We start from the raw sequence: 20,270 nt of genomic DNA, 5'->3' as shown, positions 1-20,270 counted from the left end.
TCTAACAGTCTCCCCCTCTCAGAAGGGGCAGGCCTACTGCTCCACCTCTCTTCCCTTTGCCAGCACCTGGTCCCCCCTGCCGAGCACCACTCCACCCATTCACTGGTGTCAGGTCTGGCATCTCTTTTGATCAAAGCCAAAAACAATTTGACTTGCTAAATCATCAGAACGCTAACTCAGCAAAACCAAAACTCTAAAGTCAGGGGCGGGGGAACACCTGGCAACCTGTACTGTAAAAACTGCAAAATAGCGGCAGAATGGATGCAGGATGTGGGTGATGGGTGGCAAGTTCATACGTAGGAGTGCAGCTCATGCCATGCCCACAGGACAAAAGGAGGTAAGGGAGGGGAAAAAGGAATAAAACAAGAAGATTTAATTCAGTTGACATGGCAAAAATCTCACCGCAAACCTTTTGCCCTCGGTCAGACCTTGGAGGTCAGCCCTTGGTCATTCTCTCTCCTTGGCCTTCACCCAGCAAAGCCCATGCGCACTGCACTGCCTGGGACTCCAGGGCAGGTTCATGGGACCTCATCTGAGCAGTCCTTCCCTAGTTCTCCATGGAGCTCTCCCAGAGTGTGGTACCTCCATATGGACTAGATGAACTGTGCCCCATGGGTGCCTGCTTTTCCCCACCAGTTACCCAGGAAATCTTCAAGTGGCTTCAAACAGCCACTGGGAGTTTGAAGTGGAGAAGTGAACTTGTTCCCAGTGAGAGGGAGAACGGGAGGTACTGTCAATTCAGTGTCTGTCACACTCAGGTTAGGAGGAAAGTTTAAGAAATCCATGTTTTCTGAAATCCTGACTCTGGGTAACAGCACCCAGCATGTCCTGGCCCTTGCACCCATCTCATCACCCAGATCATCCAGCGTGCACGGCATCACTTCCCAAGAAGCGGCAGTAGCTCCTAGGACACAGACCACACTGAGGAGTTTGTTTGTCCTCCTCTGTCTCTGTCAGCAGATCCCAGGGGCTTGAGCCCGTGTTCTGCAGCTCAGGCTTTCCCAGCGCCAGTTTTCCATTGACGTAACATCAGCAGATGACAGTCCCCACTTCACTGGTGCTTCCCTGCGATTTGACAGTTCTTCACACTTAGCAGGACCCAATCCCTCCATCTCTTGCAGAAGATATGTCATTGTTTGGACACCGGTTCCAAACAACAACAAGTTGATGGGGGGAGTGGGAACCTGCTCACAGCAAGCCCAGGGGCGAGGTCAGAGGGATCGGCTGCCGCAGCCTCCAGCACCAACCTGCCCACACACTGCACGCAGCAGGAGTCACAGCGGGCTACCAGAGGGCTTTCAATTCCTTCTTGACTGAAACAGTGAACCTTGCCACACTTTGAGAGGCCCCTAAACCAGTGCCCGTTGCCGCGTGTTCCTTTGGTGGTGCACCATCACTTGTGAGAATGGCTTTATTGCACCCTGCTGCCTCCTTGCCTGCAGTGATAGGTCATAGGGAAATGAGATTATCAACCCAGAATAAGCAGATGATCTGGTATCTAGCCAACACAAAAAAATATCTTTGTTTACAAAGAACAGCTTCCCCTGTGTGCAGATACGGGGCTTTTCATTTGACTTAATGCAGATTTTAGCCTTGGATGTGTTTCGATAGTTACTTCAACATCAGCATTGATTGGAAGTTAAAAGAAACAACACTAGCCTCTCCCTCTGGTTCCTCAGGCCCTAAACAGCATCCTCTTCGGTGGTTTTTTGTAGCATTCATTTTTTAGGAATACCTGAGAAATCATTCATCATTCTGATATCTCAAAAGCAAAGCTCATGCATTAATGGCCCCTCTCCCTTCAGCTGGGATTGTAGGCAGGGAACACGCTGCCCAGCCCTCGTACACGGAGTGGAGGAGCCATTCATTAACTGCTTTCTCCTTGTTTCCCTCTGGAAACACAACACTTCTCTGTGAACGGAGCAGGTTGCCAAATTTCTGACCAGCTGGTGCTATGCGCTCCCAACCCGCGCAGGCTGGCCACCTTTGCAGGTTCCTCCTGTGGTCCCCACCACTGTGGACGTCTCCCTGTCCCGTGGTGCTTGGAGGAAGGATCAAGTCCTCCTAGAAGAGGTTGCTGGAAGAGGGCTCTGCAGGTGTAGGGGACACAGCCCATGGAGGGAGGCACCACCAGGCTGCACAGGCAATAAATAAATAAAAATCACCCAGGACCGAAGGGAATTGAAATACCCTGAGCTGTCCCTCTGGGAGAGCTCTCAGGGATGCTTAACCTATTGCTAAGCAGCCACAGGTTTGGGAGTGATTCCTAGGTGAACTTCTGCCTTTGTGAGGTTTTAGAAAGGCTTCTAGCCCTTAGGTGTGAATAAATTAAGGGAGAATCTTAACTGGGCAGAATCTGGCCTTGTGGGCTGCTGAGTTCTGTGCAGATCACACAGTTCATACATGCTATTTAATGAGGGAATTTTCAAACACACCAGCTGGGAAAAAAAAAAATGCTCTCTTGTTCAGGAGGTCACATCACACCGTTGTGTAAAGCCTGTAGACTTTCCAGGGCAGTAATACAGAAAAACCCTACGTCCACGCTCCTTCCCTTGGGACTTGCCCTTGCCTGGGGGATCAGCCTCTAATGCTTAGGCAGTTGAACCCCTTTTTTAAAAATATGACATTCCTGTCTGTTTTGCGGAGGCCACCAGTGATTGCAAGGTTTGGTGGAGAGTCTGTGGTATCGGTGGTGTCTCATAGCAGGACACAAGTGCCCGCTCTACAGAAAAGCTCACAACTCAGGACACGATCAGTAGAGGTTAAATGGGGGGTGATTTATGAGCAAAGGCGTGGGATTCATTAAAGCTGTCCCGTTCTCTAGTAAACTGCAATGTTTCTTATTTGAATTCTGTCATCTTTTTTTTCTGTTCTCCATATTCAGTCAAGACCTGGCATTTCTCAAGCTCATATGTGCATATATATTGCATGCTTTGACTTGCAAAAATTTCCCTCTTGCTGCTCTTGATCTTCAGACAAACCCAAGTATTTGTGTCTTACCCTGTTCACAAAGAGCTGCAGTCAGCAAATTACAAGAATTAAAAGATATGAATATTATACCAGACACAATACCCCCTCAAAGGCCAGACAGCAGAACAGCGTTAGCAGCTGGAGGCACTTTGTGTCTAAGGGCACCTCTGTCAGGGCTGGGGCGAGATTCCCCATCTCTGAGCTCAAAATGAATGCCGGCCACTTGGTAACAACTCTTGGAGCATTGCATCAGGCTGAACTAGACGGTTCAAAATGTACCGTAACAAAACCCAGCAGGGTCTGGCTCTCCTGAAAGGTTTTATTCATCACGCACCTCTGCTTGCAGTGATTTTGCACAGCCCTTTACCTACCTGAAAAGCAAACGTGTGATGATGCCTCTGCTAAAAAGGGGGAAAGGGCAAAATTGGTGGGAGCTGGGAAGGGCTTATCCAGCACTAAATGAAGAGAAAGAGCCAGCATGAAAACTCCTGGCTCCCAATGTGCCTTTCAATGTGTCACCCCTGGGCCACTCCACGCTGTAAAGCAGTGGTACGCCAGCCTGTACAATTGCCCATTTTAAGCACAGCGCGGCCCAGAATTGGAAAATGCCAAATATGTCTAAAAATAGTACAATAAAAAACCCTCCAGGCAGACAAAGGTTTTCTCCAAGACAGCGGGTAGCAAACAAGATCTGAACCGTGACCTGGTTTTCTCCTGCTGATTCATAGTTTTCCCAGTTCGTTACAAGAATCGCAGAGATTGATATGGGGCATTAACAAAACAGAGGGCACGGACATCTGCCTTGTAACGTTATGCTGCAGCGACCCGAGCTGCTGTGGGAGGAAATATCATGGTTTAAAAGAACCTCATTGCTACTGGGTCCTTGGAGCCCTCAGGGAGCGTCGCTAGCCATGGCTCTCAAGGCATTGAGGATGAGTAGTTGTTATTTCATTGACGCTGAGACAAAGAGAGAAGGTGACATGCGGTGGCCCCCCAGCCATGGCAGAGCCCTGAGGAGAGCTGGCTCTTTGCACGGGTCTGCTCTGGCTCCGGGGCAGGAGGGAGCTGAAGGAACTCTGAGTGTGTGAGCGTGTGGTGCTGACTAACCTGCCTGTCCCACAGGCACAGCAGTTGCTGTGACCTGCCTCCATCGCCAGAGTCACCACAGCCAGCAGCATCCTCTGTGCAGTGCTGCCAGCCGTGGATTTCTGCGCTGGAGGCTCCCGGGATGAAAATACAAGCTCTTTCTAACAATTTTGTCAAGGGAAATGGCACAGCAAGGTACTGGAGCTCTATAGCATCTCTACATTTGTGTGGGTGATCCCTCAGGAGAGGCAAGGGAAAGCGGCAATGCAGGGTGTGCCCAGCTCCATGGCACGAGACGCATCCATGGAGACATGCAGCTCTACAGCCAGAGCTCTCCTGCCCAGCTGCCACAGGGCTGGTGTTGTCCTCAGTATAGTGGGGAAAAAAGAAAAATTGCTTTTCAGATTCATCTGCTTTCAGTTGCTGAGTTTACAGCTAGAAAACACTCCCATAGCAGCACGTCCCAGAAGTTTTCTCCCTGCATTTCAAGTAAAAAGCTGCGACGCTGACCTCGGGCAGCGACAGCAAGCACAGATGCTGCCCCACTTTGGAGCTCATTGAAGGCTGTAGTACAGCCCTCAACACAAATGACAATATTTTCCAGGGCTGAGACAGGGGAAAAAAGGGTTCCTGTCAGTCCAGCTGGGCTCCCAGGACTCACTAAAGGTGGCAACAGGCTTATGGGATTTGGGAGAAAGGGAAAGGGGTAAACACAGCAGGTTGTTTCCCAGGAAGCTGGTCCCCCCCTGGCAATTCACTTTCCTTTTTTTTTTTTTTTTAAATCGTGAAACTGGAATGTGAAACATGTGAGCAAACCCTTTGGGTCAGCCTTCACCGTGCCCTGCACACACAGCAGAGGATGAACACATCTTGTTCCAAGAAGCTTCTTTCTTCCCAGACAGCAGCCAGGCGGGGCATCACCCCCAGCAAGGGCTTCAATCCTCCTGTTCTGCAGAAGTGGCTCACCAAGGTTTGTCTTTGGCTGGTCTGACCCAGCTCGGACAGACAGCCCGTGCAGTCCAGTCCTGAGCGCTCCAAGCGATGCAGCTTCCATTCTTCTGCAGAGAGGAAAGAAGAAATGTCCTAGCAGCTTTTGCTCCTGCCAGCAGGAAACTTTCCATAGTGCTCATCGTAAAAACTCCTTTTCATATGCTTTGGCACAGTTCTCATCTGGCCAGATCCTGCTACTTTCAAATACTGCTAGGTCTGATTTTTCTTGATACCATGTGTCTTTCTAACCCGTAGCCCAAGTAGAAGATGAGTTTGCTGGCCATCTCTGTAGGAAGAATGACATTGAGAGGGTGGGCACAGCATCTTCCATGCTGAGGCAATGGGAAGACATGAGTCAGCTCTTCAAGGATGCAAGGATATACCTGCCAGTAATTGCAGAGAGAGGATCTGCACAAGACCATTTACTCCCCGGGCTTCAAAAGCTTGTCCCACACCGATAGGAACCACAGAGTGTCAACTCGGGACTGCTGGATCCACGGCTCTGCTATGTCTAGCACTATCAGATGGGAACAAAAGGAGTCCCTGGCCTGACAGACAGTGTCGGGACTCCTGAGAGATTTAAGGGATTAAGCAGAGAAAGAGAAAAGGGATTTCCCATGCGTTTGCCATAGGCACTCATGCTCCTTGTGTTGTGCACTGCACTCGCACGCACACACACAAAAGCCTACCTTTATGTGCACATCTGTCTGCTCACACGTGTACACACAGTGATGAAAGGGAGTCTCCCAGCCCAGCAGAGCTGTCTGGCTTTTATGGCTCCTGCCCTTGAGCCTGCAAAATGTCTGGCTTGTGCGCTAATGCTGGGAAAATGCATCTGTCACCTTCTGTGGGGAAAGCTGGGGAAAGCGGAGCAGGGGTATGAAACGACTATTCCCCTTTGACGTGATGGGAGCTAGAGAAACGTAGGCTCAGGCAGCAAGGAAGGGCACTAGCACCAAAAGCAAGACATGTAGGGTCTGTCGCTCCCACAGCTGCCAGTCTTGGAGTTGTGGATTGTGCTTTAAAAATTATCCATGTCCTCCATCTATCCCAAATTCACCCTGTGATACTTCCTTTCCTAATGTGTTTGCTTCCTCCCCATGAGCTCTTGTGGTATTTACGTTAGAGCCATGCAGAGCCAAGACGTGCCCCTGGGATCTCAGATCTGGATTTCAAATGGGTTTTGTTTCATCTTCACATCTCAGCCACTATATAGAGAAATCATCAGCCAATGGGACCCGGGAGGTTAGAGCAGAGCTGCGGCACCTTAGCCACAGTGCCCTGACCTGTGTGCCTTCCCAGGACTTCTGGGGAGATGGGGATGGTGGGCCAAGAAGAATGAGATTTTTTATGTCTGTCTAAGAAGGATCAGCAGTGGGGAAATCACAAGTTCATTGACATGAGAACAAAGATTAGGTGATGACTGGAGGGAAAGTGCTCTCAGCCATCGTCAAGGACAATTTAGAGCAGGCACTTGGGAATGATGGAGACCTTGCGTAAGAGGAAGGAAAGGAAAGGTGGGAAAGCTTGGAACAGGTCATCAAAAGCAGATGGATTCCTGTATGTGGGCAAGCGACCTCACCAGCTGGGTGCACGACCACATGCAACCAAGAGCAGCCTCCAGCCTCCCCAGGGGCCTCTCTCACGCAACAGATCACCATTCCAGCCTCAAAACGGATGGGCCAAAACTGACTGCACATCTCCCGTCAGGCCTTCCAGGCAGGGAAGTCTGTTGTGAGATGCCTCAGGAGTTTAAAGAAGGGATTTGACCAAGTCTGTGGTTGATTGGGAGGCTGGGTCCTCAGAACTTTCTACTCAGAAGTCCCAGCCCTTACTCTTGATGCACTGCTGCCTTCTGCAGGTGCCCTGAGGGGATCAAACTGCTCACCCAGATGAAAAACTGGTCCAGGTTTCACACTGGTGAGCTACAACAGAGCTAACCTGCGTGACGTGGCATGGAGCTCATGGCCAGCGCACCAGGCCAACCCTCTACCACCACCTCTGTGAGAAACCGCTGCTGCAGGCACAGCTCCGCAAATCCTGACACTGAGTATGAACTTCCCTTCCACCGCTGTGCAAACCCGGGCAGGAGAAAGCCCCTTGCAGCGTGCCGACCCCCTGCGAGTGGCATCTGCCTGCCAGATGGGGTGCCTGGAGAAATGCAACGTGCTGTCCTGCCTGTTCACCACGGTACTGGCCTCACTGGATGGAGAATGAAGCTAAGGTTGTTCACATCTGTTTCCTGTTTCTTGGAGCTGACCAGTCTTCCCAGTGGGGCTGAGCTCCTCACCATCAGACGGCACTTGGTGGGAGCGGGAAGCGCGAAGCCGCTCTGGCACCTTGGCCACGAGCTAGCACACCTGCCCGACTCACAGCCGCAGCTGGAGGCTGACGTCTGTCAGGGTGGAACTGTGGTGGTTCGCTCTCTGCTGGGACCACCTGCACGTGGTAAGACAGCCTGGGACACGTGGCGTTGACATGCCCGACCCCAGAACAGCAAACAGCGATCCCTCTGCTGATGGATTCGGCATTGGACAGGACGCTTCCCACCTTGGTCGCAATTCAGAAGCTCAGTGTCTCCTGACAGCTGAGACACCCCAGGGTATTCCCCAGCCTCCAGGCGTTGCCCCCCCCCTGGACACAGCTCCCTGCAGGTCCTTTGTGAGATCGACCAGCCACCCGGGGATGTCTCGGATGCTTGGGAGTACACCGCATGGCTCCTGGTGCCTCCGCGTAGGCAGCTGAGTCCCTCTGTGCCTGCAAAGGACCAGGGAGCTTCAGATGTGAAAGCCCTTTTCCCCATCAGTGCTATTCAGTAGGAAGTCCCTTGTTTTCTTAGGAAATCCCTGCTTTTCAGTACTTTGTCTCCCTGAAATTGGTTCACCTTGGCTCATCAGATTCCCCTGGGGATGGTGATGGGGGCAGGACCATGAGGGCCAGCTGGTTCCCCAGCTCTCACACTGTTCTCTGTCCCTTGCAGGTCCCTTGCGCTAGGTCAGCAGTACAGCTCCCTGGGGTCCCAGCCCATCCTCTGCGGCTCCATCCCCGGCCTTGTCCCCAAGCAGCTCCGCTTCTGCCGCAACTACATTGAGATCATGCCCAGCGTGGCCGAAGGGGTGAAACTGGGCATCCAGGAGTGCCAGCACCAGTTCCGGGGCCGCCGCTGGAACTGCACCACCATCGATGACAGCCTGGCCATCTTCGGGCCGGTCCTGGACAAAGGTAAACAGCAAAGCTGGGGAGCTGCAGGGGAACGTGTTCACCAGGGTGGGTTGAGCTGTCACATACTTGGCTTTTGGGTGCACCATGAATGTCCTACTAAGAACACACTGGGGGAAGAGCCTGATGTCCTAGCCTTCAACCCTAATTTCTCCAATTTCTTTTTTCCAGTATTTTCGGTGTGTTACATCAAAAGGGATGATGAGGGAGGGGGTCTGTGCCCGTCCCACAAGCAATCACTAAGGTCAGGTAGGATAAGGTACAGGAAGGGGAAGGTCCAGCCCCATGCATGTTCACATGTTCTGGAATCATGGGCTCCATCATCCCTGCACAGGGCACACAGCAGCGCTTCCAAACAACAAGGTCCAGCAGAAAGGACAGGGGTTGGGGTCAAATTCCTTGGGGTCAAGGCAATCCCTTTGAAGCCCACTGCCTACCCCAGGAGGCCAGTAGGAGGAAGTCTCCCCACCAGTGAGAAGCCATGGTTGAAATCCATGGTCCTGATCAGGCTTAGCTGAACATCTTTTCACAGATGAGCTCCAAAAGTCAGGGCTGGGAACAAAAAGAGGGAGAATAAATGCATTTTCTCTCCCCAAACACGCATGCGTGCTACTCTTCATACCTCCTCCTGAAAGACCACCTTCCTAGACCCACTGGCATGGATCAGGTACACTGGAAGCGCGTTGATGAGGCACAATAAAGTGGGATGTCCAGTGAGGTCACAGCCTGGGCATGACACGGGGAAAAGGGCGATGCTGGGCCCCAAGCCAGCTGGGCGCCAGCACCACCAGCCTGCAGTCAAATATGGCCTGAAAGGAGGGTGCTGTGCAGGACTCGGGTGCCAGATAATCCCACATCTCAGATGACCAGTTAGCAAACCAAGCCCTTAGCATCCCATGAAACTGAACCAAAAGGTGGATAAAAAACTCCTGTTCTCTCCTTCCTACCCCATCCCGTGGATTTTGTTGACTCCAGGTGGAGTTTGGCACAAGGGACACCCACAGGTAACGTCTTGCTGTCACAGCCAAAACCATCTCCAAAGCCTGGCTTCATGGGCATGGGCATGCACTGAGTCTCTGCAGCCCAGGGAAGCCTGTTATTGAAAATAAATTATTCTTCCCAGTGACAGTTTGGAAACGGGAATCCTATGGTACAGCCTTTAAGAAATTGGAGAAATTAGGGCTGAAAGCCAGGACATTAGAGTATTTCCCAATAGTCTCCTAGAGTGTGCATATGTCCTGGTGAATCCTTCTTATAAAGCTATAATATTCTGCATATAAACAGTTCATGGTATTTTTTTCAAGTTTCAGCCTTCCAATAACGGTACAGTTTCCTGAAACATCCATAGTATGTGAAAATTACTCATTTGGGTTAAAGTGCAATTCTTTGCAGAAATCAGGTTTGTGAAGTCATATTAGAGATATAATAGGGTTATATATATAATATATATATAACAGAGATTATATATATATATAAAAATATATAAAATAGAGTTAATAGGGACCAAGAGAGTCAACTCGCCTCTGTTTTTGGGGTAGCTGCTCTATTTACTATCAAGTAACTTGTCATCGAGGCTTGCCACACTGTTACTTGCTCCCTAATAAAAGCATGTCCTAAACTTCATCGCTTACAAGATCAGAAAGTTTTAATTTTCTTAAAATCTATCATAAAAATTTTAAACACACCATGAAAGAACTGTTAGAGCATTCAGGCACTGAAAATCTATCACCACCATTTCTGTCAACTTAAAAACTGGATTTGAACCATCCTCCCCATAATGAGCAAACTGAACTTTGAATTTATGAAGAATATTTTAAGATTCTTTCGGCTGCGGGGACTACAGCAAAACCTCATGTGTGGACATGCCTCAACATTTCCATGCACTCAAGCTGACAAAGTAAAATATCATCCGTAGCTCTGAAACCCTTCTGACAGATGGGGGAAAATTACCGAACACATTTGTTATACAACTTTCCCAATCAAAGCATGATGCATCAATAGTCTCCCAGACAGTACTGCCAGGCAATTATCTTGAAAAATATATTATTCCCATGTCTCACTAACCTGTAAGTAGAACAGTTAAAAATAAACAGTATCATCTGCAAACTGTGATACATCAAAGTCCAACCCATTTGATTGTGGTTATTATTTACATTTTTTAAATGTGTTAATGTCTTTTCACTGCTGCCTTGAAAATTAACGGCAGAGACGGGAGGGGACTCATCCCATCTACGCAGCAATGAGTGATGCTACAAAAGCCTTTGCGCTTCCCAGTCTGCAGCGTGAGTACTCCACCTTTCAGCCACTGCTTTCTCAGCTGAAGGAAGAGAGAACGTGGGCAACCAAAAGGCTTTTGTCCTGCCCCAATAGATCTCGTTAGCCGTGATGAGCCCGGGGACCAACGCCGCTCATTGCCGAGGGGGCTGTGGATAGGGTTACTGGACACTTCTGTTGCCTTCATAGCATCGCCTTCTCCAGGCTGTTGTCCCACCTTCCTTAGATGCAGCAACAACAGAAATCAAAAGTTTTGAGCCCATAACCCGGAACACAGATCCACGATCAGCGTTGGCTGCATTTTTTGACATCTGGCCCAGCCCTGAGCGTCTGTGGCAGCTGTTGCTGCGTTCCCTGCTTGTTGACTTCCAGGACACATGGAGGGGTGCAGCCCCACAAACTAGGACTCAAACGAAGACGACAATCACTCTTGCAGCTTGCATTGTGCATTAGGCCAATATACATTAAACACTAAGCCCCAAATAGCCAGGATTTAAGCCAGGATAACTACCTGGATGAAGTCACCTCTTAAGTATCAAAGAGCAACATTTAGGTTAATCTCCTCTACTGCTCCCTTAGATAGATTTAAGGTATTTTGGAAAAAAACTTCAAAGGTGTAGTTCTCCCTACAATAGCACAGAAAATAATTTCTAATAGAGCCTGAAAGGAAATTGAGGATAATTTCATTTTAAAGGAGCTGCAAAAATGTTAATCACAGTTGCTTCCATTCAAGGAGAGCTTAGTCTGAAGTGCAACGCGGTGTGGGAAAACAACGGAGCCATTTGTGGTGGTTCAGCTGGGCAGAGCCTCCCGTGGCACCCGTGTTCAAGCCTCTCCCGGTTCCTCCTGGGCACATCATCCAGGCGACAAGCACTGGTATCAGTGTGGAAGCACAGGGCATCCCTCCCTGAAACAGTCCAAGGGATTCCTGCCCCCAGGCCTTCCCACAGCCTCCCATCACATCCCCATCCCATTTCTCTTCCCCCCGTCACCATATGACTACAGTCTCTCCTTTCACAGTCTCTTGCGTGGCTTCAAATTCATGGCAAAGCGATAAACAGCGAAGGCAGCACAGCGAAAGCCCCGGGGAGCTGAAGTGCTCCTGTCGGGAGCTGCTGAACACCGACCCTGGCTGAGGCTCTGCCTCGACCGACCCAGTTTCCTCCCACGGCCTCTACTCAAAGTTCAGCCTCATGAGGTTTTTGCCATAAAACCTGTGGCAGCCGTAGCTGGCGAGGCTTTGGTTTCCTAGGGCCACTGATTATCTTCCTGTAAGTTTTCTTTTTTGCATGTCTTTTTTTTTTAACCTGGGCTAAGAAAAAAAACCAAAAAAACCAACAACCAAAAACCAACCCCAAAACATGGGGTAAGATCATGTTTTTACAAGCAAATTCCCTGAGATGATTTATACTGCAGGTGTGCAGTCTGGGACAAGGAGGGAAGAAAAACCTGCTTTTCCCCCTCTCTCTTCTCCTTCCTTTTTCTTTTTAAAATAAGGTCAGTTCCTACTAAAAGCCAATATCTCTTCCAGCCAAGTCCTGCCCCAAAGCCAAGGCTGAGCCAACAGCCAGGTGAGTTGCTGCTGCTCCGGGAGGATGAGTGATGGCCGTTCTCTGGTTGGGGATAAAGTCCATCACTTTGGTTAAAGCACAGCACCCAGAAAGAGCGCACGAGGCAGGAAGACCCCACAGGCGTCTGCAGACCAACTCCTGGGACAGGGAAGAGGTCTCTGAGCCACAGGCAGGGCTGGATCTGCAGGAGCCTTAGCCAGCTCATACGTTTCCCCACGTCTGAGGTGGTGGGGGAACCACTCTTCCCCTGCCGCCTCCTCACACCGCAGCCGCCCTTCACTCAGTCTCCTTCTCCGGGAAGACGCCGCTGGCTCTCAGAAGGGTCCCCCTCCGCCCTGCTCGGGTCCCAGCCTCTTGCCAGCAGCACCAGCCTGCGCAGCATCTCGTGGTGCATGGCTGCCAGGAGCGTGACGGCAGCGGGGCCAGGTGCAGGACAGGCAGCTGGGCCTGGGCTGCCTTTGGGGGTCCTTGTGTGCTCGGCTAAGCCCCTGACACGAACTGTGAAAAGGCAGACCCGCACCGAGATAACCCATGGCTTTTCTCAGCCATGACACTTGCAGTCATTTGCATCTAAACAGGGGTGTGTGGGATCAGGGGCCGTCTTGATATAAACTCAGCAGCTTAAAGGGAGGGGGAGGGAAAGGAGAGAGGGAGAGAGAAAAATAAGCTTATACCGATGAGAAAGAGCTAAGCTTCCTCCCCTACTGTGAGGCAGGGCGAGCGATACCATCCCAGCGCCGCAGTCATTTCAAATCGCTGCAGCATTCACACGCCCTTTAGCCATTCTGATCCGGTGGCGGGGGGCTGGGGAGCGCCATCAATAGGGATTTCCCAGCCGGGCTGGCGGGATTGGAGGGTGACGGCAGGACAGGGGAACATTGCCCCGTTGCTACGAGGTGCTCCTGGGGAATGCCAGTGCTCTGTGCCGTGGGTACGCTGGCCGGCGGAAACATTCTGCATTATGCTGGTAATACAGTGTGACACCGCGGGAACAATGGCAAATTGAGTGTCCCAGCAGGTAACGGGCCTGGCTGGGAGACAGTCGCAGTGGTGCACTGTCAAGACGGCTCTAATCCTCCCTCGCCAGCCCCTCCCCTGGTTCTGGGAACGCTGCTCCCGCATTTCATCTCTGGGAAATTCTCCCGGCTCCTCGCCCAGACCCGGGGGAGAATTTCAAGGCAAGGCGTTTGTGTGTGCAGCTCGCTGCCCCCCCGCCCCGGCACCGCGCGGAGAGCGCGCTGGGCAGACATGGGGTGCTGGGGGGCAGCTGCAGAGGGGTGCAGCCCCCCAGGGTGGCCTGCATCGTGCCTCTGCCCAGCCATAGCAGTGCCAGCCCCGGCTCAGCTCCTGCCCTGGCATCCGCGCCCTGTGCAGGGACTCACAGACCTACAGAACGTGCCACGACTCTCCACCCCGCGCCCAACGCTTTTCACCCCCTCCCCAGGACGGAAAGCAAAGGCACATCAGCAAGGAGAGTGGCTCGTGTCCTCCCCCTCTGCCCCCGAGCTGTCCTGGTCTGAGGCCAGAAGGGCTCACTAGCTCTCTAATCTGATCTGCTTTAGATCATAGGCCACCCAAATAGCCTTTGTCAGGCTGAAACACTCCAGTTGGAGCAGTGATCTTCAGCCGGTGGCTCGTAGCCCCCACTGGTCCCAGTGTAAGCTGCTGGCGAGAAGATACCCAAGGAAAACCTCTGTAGGTAGAGGCTGGATCTCTGCTGGCATATTGGAGGTGGGAAGGGCAAGGAGGGAAGAGTCTGAATTAAAAGAAAGTGAAAACCACAGCACGGTGCCACCGGCAGAGAGAGCAGCTCTGGGTCAGGATCACGTTTGGCACTTGGATCCAAGCTCCCCACGCTGCAGCAGAGGACAGATGCGCGTTTCGGCAGTTGGCACATACCCGTGAGCTGCCTCTATCGTTGCCTGCATGGCCTGAAATCAGCTCAGCCTGAGATGCCCGATTTTTGGAAGCCAGAGCCCACCTCCGTGGAGGAGACTGCAGGCCAAGGAGCAAGACCTGCTGCAACGAAGGCTTCCCCAGGACACGAGGCACGAGCAGGTGAGGGACGCATGGGGCAGCTGAGAAGACTGTTCACGGCTCCTGCTCTGGAAGAGGGGATGGTCTCCACGGTCATCGCTGGTCTGAGCCAGCAGACTCACCCACCCCTGCCCGCCCACTTCCAAAGGCGACGCCAGCAGCACCTGATCCAAAAAGTCTTCATTAAAAAATTAATAACTTTTTGCTTTTTAATGAGATGATGCTGAAGGAGGTTGGGCAGGAAAACAGAAGTGTTATGTTGACTGATAATCCCATTCTCTGTCTATTCCCAGCCACGCGAGAATCTGCCTTCGTCCACGCCATCGCGTCGGCAGGGGTGGCCTTTGCCGTAACCCGCTCCTGCGCCGAGGGCACGTCCACGATCTGCGGCTGTGACTCCCATCACAAAGGACCTCCAGGAGATGGCTGGAAATGGGGGGGATGCAGCGAGGATGCCGACTTTGGTGTGCTGGTGTCCCGCGAATTCGCAGATGCCCGAGAGAACCGGCCGGACGCCCGCTCGGCCATGAACAGACACAACAATGAGGCTGGCAGGACGGTGAGTGCCCGGTGGGTCCGGAGCTGGTCATCCACGCCTGTGTGGACAGCCCAGCGTGGCTCCCCCGAGGTAACGGGGCCCCCACAATGCCCGGGCGGGAGCTTTCTAGGATTATTTTCCAGGCCACAGCATTTCCACTCTCAACAAACAGACGGGTGGGGGTTAAGAATTGCTAAACCATGCCTTGCTTCCAGCTCAAACATCTCCCCAGGCAGCACGTACAAACCCAACCCAACCGCCCAAGCACCCAGGTCAACAGCAAAGGGGACTCTCCTCCCAAGCTCTCCTTCCTGCACGCTCCCCCTTCCAACAGTGCCCTGCCCGGTGATTTGTGGGACAAGGTGACAGTCATCGGTCCCTTCCAACTGAAATACTCTTATTCTGTTCTTGCTGCCAGCAGATACCTGGGCCACCGCCCGCTCCAGGTCATTTGCAAACCCAGCGCACTGTAACCAGGTCGCAGCAAGACCTTTCAAACAGCGCCTGAAGCAAACACCAGATGCCCCTTTTCCATACGGCAGCAGTGGAAGGGTAGAAGCTTGAACTTGTTAACAACTGACAGCCTCCTGTAAAAAAATCACCACAAACTCTAGTAACTTTAACAAAAATCAGTGATTATTTTGCTCAGGCACAGAGGAGGTTGCTGGGGAAGGGAAAGCACCATGTCCTTAGATTCACGAGTTCATTTACTTGCTAGTGCAAACGGACTTGGGCCATAAAACGGAGGGTTGTCAGCAAAGTTAGGAAGAGGGGATCAGTCTGCATCCACGTGTGGGAGACATCCTCCAACCTGCAAATTCCGTGGGCTCCGATTGCCCACACACTCAACAGGGAGGGCCCCGCTGAAGGGATCAGACCTTGGCATTAGATGAGATTGGGTTGGAAGGGTGGTTAGAGCAGCTGCCCACCTCAGTCGTGTTCTTCTGGCACTGGGTCTGGCTAGAGATGGTTCCGCCACACCCCGAAGCCCCCCTGCATTTACAACTGGCCTGCGCTTCCCAGACCAAGCTCAGATCAGACATTTACATCCAGGTAGTGAGGGCACGTGGCTGAAAGCAAGCGCTGGGCATCATAAACTGCTGCTGACCACCTCGTTCTCTCTCCCCCGGACAGACCATCCTGGACCACATGCACCTGAAGTGTAAGTGCCACGGTCTCTCGGGAAGCTGCGAGGTCAAGACCTGCTGGTGGGCCCAGCCCGATTTTCGGGCCATTGGTGACTACCTGAAGGATAAATACGACAGCGCCTCTGAGATGGTGGTTGAAAAGCACCGAGAATCTCGGGGATGGGTAGAAACTCTTAGGGCCAAGTATGCTCTTTTCAAGCCGCCAACGGAGCGGGATCTGGTCTACTATGAGAACTCCCCCAATTTTTGTGAGCCAAACCCAGAGACGGGCTCCTTTGGGACCAGGGACAGAACATGCAATGTCACCTCCCACGGGATTGACGGTTGCGATCTGCTGTGCTGCGGTCGTGGCCACAACACCAGGACTGAGAAGCGGAAGGAGAAGTGTCACTGCATCTTCCACTGGTGCTGCTATGTGAGCTGCCAGGAGTGCATACGTGTCTACGACGTCCACACTTGCAAGTAAACGCAGGTAGGTCTCCAGCTGATGGGAGGTTGCTCCAGAGTAGGGCCAAGGGGTCCATCAACCCTGTGACCAGCCCCCACGTGGTGGCCTCACGCTTCAGAGGATGGCACAAAAAAATCTGGATGCCCGTGGCCAGGGAAGACACCCTCACACAGCCAGCACCAGCGCCGCAGAGGCTTCCGGCATCCCACCCACACACGGCAGCCCGAGGCTGGACCTGGCACGGCAGACACGGCACGTCACTGACCTGCTGACTTCTCTCAGGCTGTTTGGCATGGCAGGCGGCCTGGGGAGGAGCAGGGATAGCAGGAGCCCAAGCGAGGCATGGCACACCGGTCACTGCGCTGCCAGCACAGCACGCACAGAGCTTCGGCTCTGTCCTCCTCCAGAGGTCTGGCCCATGTAGATGCTAATACAGGGGGTTGAGGTGGAAATCAATTTTACACAGTGAAAAGTGAGCAAATACAGGCTCCTCTGCCTGCTGGCATGGCCATCCTGGTCCCAGCAGCTGTGGTGAGCAGGAGCCAGCTCCCCACACCAGCCACGTTCCTTCCCTGCTGCTCCAAGGAGATGAAGTTGGAGAAACAAACCTGTTTGAGCACGCCAACGGAGCCTTACAGCCAGTCTCTCCCTTCACCTCCCCTTTGCCCTCCCCACTCCCCATAGCTCCAGATCAGCTCCTAGAATCGCCCCGAGGATGGCAGGGAAGCAGAGCCCAGGGCACCAGCGGAGCGCAGGCAGACGCAGCACTACTCCGGCAGCCTCCTCGCCGTGCAGCTGCCCAAGATTGTTACGGATCTGGGCAGATCCACCCAGTTGATGCACCTATTTACTAAGTGTTCCCTAACATGATTTATATCCCAGAGAGAGCTCAGAGCATTTCCCTGGCGACGGGTACCCGCCAAGCCAGCTGCTACAGCAGCTCTGAGCATCAGTAACAGACGGGGAGAGAAGCCACGACAAGAAGTTCCTGTTCAAGCCATCTCATCAGCCTCCCCCCATCAGACAAACGTGCTTAAACCATCCAGCGAGAGAGGCAAGGGTGGACGGGGAAGGGAAACCTTTACCCAACAGCACGATCCCAGGCAGACCTTTTCCTTCCCGTTGGATTTCTCAAGTCAGCAGCTAATCCTTCACAAAGGGCCCACATCAAGCACAGAGGCCCCGTGCCGTCAGCAGGGATTTGGGCCCCAGGTGTAGCCACACACATCCCACGACCCATCTCAGTGCAGAAGAATCAGCGTTCATCCTTCCACCTGCTCCCCAGGCCACATCCCCCTCCTTGACCACATGCCCCCTCGTTCTGGGTTCATGTTTTCAGGACACACTGACCTTTGAAATTAAAAAAATATTCTCTCCACCCTGGTGGGCTCCTCCACTGACAATGAGGACCGATAACCACGTACCAACAGCACTTCTCATGCATCAGCGATTTTACACAGAAATACATCCGAACCGGTAAAGCTGTGTCTTCTGCTGCACTCACTTTTTCGTCCATGGGAAAGAGCAGTACAGGGCACTGCAAAGAGCAATAACATGGGTGACAGGCCCCTCACGTGGAGCACAGGATACGGCCATGTCACTCGTACCTCCAGCTGGAGAGAATCTGAGCAAAATTCTCGGTCCCTCCTTTGCTGAGCATGATGAAGAGCTCCTGGGTTCGTGCAGCCCATGAGGCATCCGCTTTCTAAAATTAAAGATCGCAGCAGAGCTCTAAGAAACCTCCCCGATCCAGAAATAAGCCGTCTTCTGATATGCATTCTATTTAAAAGTATATATTAAATTCTGTGTCTGGAAAGACTCCCGAGTATCTGACTTTAAAAAAAAAATCCCTTTTTTGTTTGTTTGTTTGTTTTTTTAATCAAGAAAAGGTATTTAATATTAAATAGAACATTTATTGCCTTGTAATTATTTTACTGTAGCCAGGTATTCTAGCACTGAATGGAAGATCTTTTTCCATCAATCTGCTGTATCCAAAGTTTTGTATAAAGTTGTAGAGGTCGATTTTTTTTTATTTTATATTCAGAAAATTTGTCTTTTTATAAGCATTATTTATTATACAATGTATATACTTGAGTTAACTAAGATTATATATTATATAAATATATATATTTGGAGAAAAATATATTTCAACTTGCATTTTTTTTGTGGTACGTCATTAAAGAGAAGGTAAAAAACCCAAAAAGATGCCCTCGCCAGCTTGTGTGGTTTGCCTCTGAAGGTCCTTGAGGTCCTGCTGAATGGCTACGGGAGCGGTGGCTCATCATTCAGCTACTTATGCACAGCCATAAGTCACACGAATGCAAGAGGACGGATGGTAAATGTAGCAAAGAGAGGAGATTTTACAGCCAAATACTAAGATTGTTATTTATAGAGCGCCAACGCACAGTGCGCATACACCACAGATTACTGAACCGAACAGGCTGTAGCCTTCACATCTGCCCCCACCAATGCACTCGCTGTCACTGAACCACCTTCCAATGCTTTGGACAGACCCAGATGTAAATTTTCGCATATAAAAAAACATCTCCCGTCCACAAATAATTTCATGGGCATTTCTGCAACATCTTCCATATGTTAACAATGCTTTGAAGCGCACAGTTTTTCACGGTACTGGCCTCAAATATAGCTATCTGAAGGGTAAAAAAACCCCAACAAGTCTCACAAAGGAGCAGCTGGGGGTGTTCAGCCCGGAGAGGAGGGGGCTCAGGGGGGACCTGATCGCTCCCTACAGCTGCCTGGCAGGGGGCTGCAGGCAGGGGGGCGGTCTCTGCTCCCAGGTAACAAGGGACAGGACAAGAGGGAGCAGCCTCAGGTTGTGCCAGGGGAGGTTTAGATTGGGTGTCGGGAAAAATTTCTTCACCAAAAGGGTGGCCAAGCACCGGAACCGGCTGCCCAGGGAGGTGGTGGGGACACCATCCCTGCGGGTCTTTAAAAACCACATAGACGTGGTGCTTGGGGACACGGTTTAGTGATGGACTTGGCTGTGCTGGGTTAACGGTCAGACCTGGTGATCTCACAGGTCTTTTCCAACCTAAATGACACTCTATTTCTCCACTGATCCCCAACGTGCACACAAAGCAATTACATCGGCCTTCTTGCCGAGTGCTGCCTGAAACGTCGCGCTGCTTGTGCCACCTTCTACCAGAGGGCAGCAGCGACACCTCCGAAGTTACACAAGCACCCACCATCATCGCTAACAAACCGGACGACCAAACAGTCCAGGCTCACACGGTGTTTTGAGCTGAACAGCTTCATGAGTGGAAGCTATCTCTGGCTGGCCGTCAGCCCAAGCCTCTCCCCACCGCCCTGCCCTCCATCCCCGCCAAACCCATCCCAACACTTTGAAACACGCTTTTTGGTTACTGACTCCATTTTAGACACAGTTGCATTTCTGGAAGGTTCAGAAAAAAGCTGCAGCAGGGTAAGGAAGGGGATGAAGGATTCGGCCCTTACCGTTTAAAGTAATAGCGTTCTCATTATGAAGATGCTCTTGCCCAGACAGCGCGTCGTAGAGATGTGGTGGGAAGGTGCTACCAGGAGTCATTCTCATCTGTCACCTGCAGGAAACATCTTGGATGGAGAGCTCAGAATAGGCTGGAACAAGGTGGGATGTCGCACCCAACAGTCAGCCCTGGTTTTCCAACACAGTCTCCTTCAAGTGTGACAAACCTAAACTCACACGCACGCACACACACACGTACATCTCTGGGGCTTCCTCAGCACTGCAAGGTCTAGAGAACTCCAGAAAGGGTGGGACCAGAGGTCTTCTCAGCCAGCTCCTTCAATACTACTGTGGTCAAGCTATTCAGGCTGGGGATATATCCAATTCATCCACGCTTAGGTACAAACTGAGCATCCCTCTGGCCATCAGCAGCCTGCGAACAGCTTTGCTATCTTCATGCCATACATCCTCCCTCCATAGACGCACCTCTGTTCAGCTAGCACCAAAGACACAGATGTCTCCCAGA

At 51.7% G+C, this 20,270-nt stretch overlaps 1 protein-coding gene across 1 annotated transcript in view; it reads left to right on the top strand.

The window, feature by feature from the left end:
- Positions 1-16,917, top strand: part of WNT3 (Wnt family member 3) — a 36,314-nt gene extending 19,397 nt beyond the window's left edge. Inside the window, exons 2-4 of the mRNA XM_005234907.3 lie at positions 8,027-8,268; positions 14,441-14,706; positions 15,820-16,917. Coding sequence (XP_005234964.1) covers positions 8,027-8,268; positions 14,441-14,706; positions 15,820-16,299 — 988 coding nt within the window. The 3' untranslated portion in view covers positions 16,300-16,917. The remainder of the gene's footprint in view (positions 1-8,026; positions 8,269-14,440; positions 14,707-15,819) is intronic.
- The last annotated feature ends 3,353 nt before the right edge of the window (positions 16,918-20,270 follow it).

This window comes from Falco peregrinus, chromosome 18 (assembly GCF_023634155.1).
Source record: "Falco peregrinus isolate bFalPer1 chromosome 18, bFalPer1.pri, whole genome shotgun sequence".
NCBI classification, from domain to species: Eukaryota; Metazoa; Chordata; class Aves; order Falconiformes; family Falconidae; genus Falco; species Falco peregrinus.
The sequence above is the reverse complement of the archived record's forward strand: the minus strand, read 5'-3'. Positions and strand labels throughout refer to the sequence as shown.